General features: G+C 54.1%; 1 protein-coding gene across 1 annotated transcript; it reads left to right on the top strand.

The window, feature by feature from the left end:
- Positions 1-1,414: 1,414 nt before the first annotated feature.
- PRLHR (prolactin releasing hormone receptor) lies at positions 1,415-2,527 on the top strand. Its single transcript, XM_069567980.1, has one exon. The coding sequence runs from the start codon at positions 1,415-1,417 to the stop codon at positions 2,525-2,527; it is 1,113 nt and encodes a 370-aa protein (XP_069424081.1).
- The last annotated feature ends 1,200 nt before the right edge of the window (positions 2,528-3,727 follow it).

Genomic DNA, 3,727 nt, shown 5'->3' with positions numbered 1-3,727 from the left:
GAACTTATATTCCATACTGGTATTGTCAGGGAGATGAAGAATAGAGCGTGGTAGTCAAGAAAGAGTGAAGAGAAGGGGAGGGGGTGGTAGCGGAGTAGTGAGGGGCAGGTATTGAAGTGCGCTTGCTGCACAACGGCTGCGTTTTCTGACCTAAGGAGATAAAACCCAGCGCTGTCAATGGCACTGTGAGCGGTGACCGACAGCAGGAGCCAAGTCACTCTGGCCCATCGGCCTCCACTCCACCCTACTGCTCTTGGAGTCTGCAGCCCGGCCCAGGATGTAGGCAGCGAGGCAGCTCTTTGAACTAGGCTAGGTACCAGGTTCCTCCTCAAAATGCGACGGACACAGAAGAGAGGCTGAACTCCTTGTTTATCCCAGCCACGGCCGCAGGAGCTGTCCGCGGTGCTGAACCATTTTCTTGGGCTTGATCGGACCCGTGACTCTCATCGCGTCGCCAGCTTAGGCAAAGGGCTCAGTGCATCCCGGGAAGCGCTAGCCCCCGAAGGTCTGCGGCTAGTTCCAAGCGCTACAATTTAAATCCCTGACAGAACTACCTATGCGACTCTCTTAACCAAAGCCAGGACTCAAGGCAGGATCCGGCTCTTAAGGACGAGTCCCTCATCTCTCCCCTACATCCCGCAGATATCTCAATCCCCCACCCCATTTCCTGCCCTGCGCCTTCCTCACGGAAACGGCACCAGGTCGTCCCGAGAGCCAGACAGTTCACGCCTCTCATCTCCCTAGTTTACTGCACTCTCCTCCGGAGCGGGACTCGCCCAGGACGCAGCAAGCTCCCACAGTAGAGATTCTCCCCTGACCCTCCGGCCCAGGTTTCTGGCCCCTTCTTCCTTTTCAGTTTCTACTATCCTTCTCCTATTTCTCAAAGCACCGAGCTGGGAGGTGCGAGCTCCGCCCCTATTTTCCCTACAAGGGCACACTGTTGTGGGGGCGGGGCGAAGGGGAGGTGCTCCCAGCCCCTCTCAAAAGCCGCGAGTCCACTGGGAACTCGAATCTTTTCAGCTCCGCGGAGAAGCCTGCACCACCGTCTGGGTGGAGGACCTCCAGGGACAGCCAGGATTCTACCCCTCTTTCTCTGGAGAGCTTTCCCATTCGTCAAGCCCCAGTCACCAGGTAGGACTGCGCTTGGGTCTGGCTTGTGGAGACTGTGAGGGCTCCAAATGGAGTGGAAGGCATTTAAATAACCTATGCACATCTAACCACCCCTAGATTTCATTTTAAAGAGGTGGGAGTGACAGCACTTTTAATTTTGTCGATTATTTATTGTGGCCAGTCATTCTAAAGGGAATATTTGAGTAATTGAGGTGTGTGTGTGTGTGGGGGGGGGACTTGGCGTAGGAGGGGATGGATAGAGAATGGGAGGTGACAGACTCTGATTATCTTTGGACAGGTGGCTATGGCTTCATTGCCGACTCAGGGTCCAGCGGCCCCAGACTTATTTTCTGGGCTGCTGCCTGCGGCTTCAAGTCCGGTCAACCAGAGCTCAGAGGCGGTGGTGGGCAATGGGTCGGCGGCTGATCCAGGCGCTCAGGCCATCACGCCTTTCCAGAGCCTGCAGCTGGTGCATCAGCTGAAGGGGCTGATTGTGCTGCTCTACAGCGTCGTGGTGGTCGTGGGGCTTGTGGGCAACTGCCTGCTGGTGCTGGTGATTGCACGGGTGCGTCGGCTGCACAACGTGACCAACTTTCTCATCGGTAACCTAGCCCTGTCCGACGTGCTCATGTGCGCCGCCTGCGTCCCTCTCACGCTGGCCTACGCGTTCGAGCCACGCGGCTGGGTGTTCGGCGGCGGCCTGTGTCACCTGGTCTTCTTCTTGCAGCCGGTCACCGTCTACGTGTCGGTGTTCACGCTCACCACCATCGCGGTGGACCGCTACGTCGTGCTGGTGCACCCGCTGCGCCGGCGCATCTCGTTGCGCCTCAGCGCCTACGCGGTGCTGGCCATCTGGGCGCTGTCCGCGGTGCTAGCGCTGCCGGCCGCCTTGCACACCTACCATGTGGAGCTCAAGCCGCACCGCGTGCGCCTCTGCGAGGAGTTCTGGGGGTCCCAGGAACGCCAGCGCCAGCTCTACGCCTGGGGGCTGCTGCTCGTCACCTACCTGCTCCCCCTGCTGGTCATCCTCCTGTCTTACGTCCGGGTGTCGGTGAATCTCCGGAACCGAGTGGTTCCGGGCTGCGTGACCCAGAGCCAGGCCGACTGGGACCGCGCGAGACGCCGCCGCACCTTCTGCCTGCTGGTGGTGGTTGTGGTGGTGTTCGCCGTCTGCTGGCTGCCTCTGCACGTCTTCAACCTGCTGCGGGACCTCGACCCGCATGCCATAGACCCCTACGCCTTCGGCCTAGTGCAGCTGCTCTGCCACTGGCTCGCCATGAGCTCCGCCTGCTACAACCCCTTCATCTACGCCTGGTTGCACGACAGCTTCCGCGAGGAGCTCCGCAAACTGTTGCTGGCCTGGCCCCGCAAGATTGTTCCGCACGGCCAGAGCATGACAGTCAGCGTGGTGATCTGATGCCACTGTGCCAGGCCTTGGGGAACTCCAGTCCACTGGTCTCTGGAGGGTGCCCACCCGGAGGCTGGACTGGAGAGATTATTCCAGAGCTAGGCTAATACTAAACTAATATGGCTCCAAACTGCCAGTCCACCCCTCTTGTCCCTCTGTCTTACCTAGCCTTTGTGTCACTGTAAAATTTTATGTAGGCTTTGATGAGAGACTCATGCGTGCTTGGAGGAGGCCAGGGAGAACAAAAGAGGTTTTACTGTTTTCTCCTTTTACCACTGAAGGCCAAACAAAGCTCTTTCCCCTGGTTCAGGTAATATTTCAGAAACCTCACTGTTTTCCTTGCTTTCCCTTCTGCTTGTTCCATGGGGAGTGAAGGAGCAATAAGCATGGGGTTTAAAATGGCTGGTTGGGGTTGGTAAAGCTTTTCAGGTGGCCTTTTAAAAAGGACTCACTTGAGATATAATACAGGACAGTGCTTAGTCCATTCAAACCCATTACCTTCTAGGATTCCAGGGAAACATGTATTACAAATCTGTATCTAGAATTTCAGCATTTCCTGAACAAGAGCTTTATATGCCAAAGGGATTTTCACTTTAAATCCACTTGCATTTATAGCACAAAATACTTACAAATCACCTTTAAGAGGTTTTGCTATTGTTTTCTCTCTTCCTTATCCCCCAATTGCTGTTTGAAAATGATGAGAAAAACTAGTTGATGAAGAGATAGATAACATAGGAGTAAAGTGGAAAAGGTTCACACAAGGGGAAATATAACTGCACAGGACAGACTATCTGTGTGTATGTTTGTGTATATACACAACCAGTGTTTGCCACAAGGCAAGAACTCAAATATTTGGTTTTCTGAATGCTCAATGTAAACTGTGAGCTGTAACACACTCTTGTATTTTCTAATTGATCTTGCAACAAATCAACAGCTGTGAACCGACTGCTCAGCACCTGCTCTGTGGTGACACACTTGGAGCATGATCAACTCAGAATACAAGGACGAGGAGAAGCTTACTGAAAGCCAGAACAGAAAAATAAACGGCGGCCTACAGGATGTACAGATCAAACATGTAATTCCTTCCAGGGTTAAGGGAATAGGGGAAGACTGGTGGGCCATGACACCAAGCTGCTAATTCTTACCTTAACATCCCAAGAGTTCTTTAAATGAGGACAAGTGCCCTGGGACAAGAGTTTCCACATTGAT

This window comes from Ovis canadensis, chromosome 22 (genome assembly GCF_042477335.2).
Source record: "Ovis canadensis isolate MfBH-ARS-UI-01 breed Bighorn chromosome 22, ARS-UI_OviCan_v2, whole genome shotgun sequence".
NCBI classification, from domain to species: domain Eukaryota; kingdom Metazoa; phylum Chordata; class Mammalia; order Artiodactyla; family Bovidae; genus Ovis; species Ovis canadensis.
The sequence above is the reverse complement of the archived record's forward strand: the minus strand, read 5'-3'. Positions and strand labels throughout refer to the sequence as shown.

Bases quoted from the DNA above. Each gene is read 5' to 3' on its own strand.
- PRLHR (XM_069567980.1), top strand. From the start codon at position 1,415: ATGGCTTCATTGCCGACTCAGGGTCCAGCGGCCCCAGACTTATTTTCT.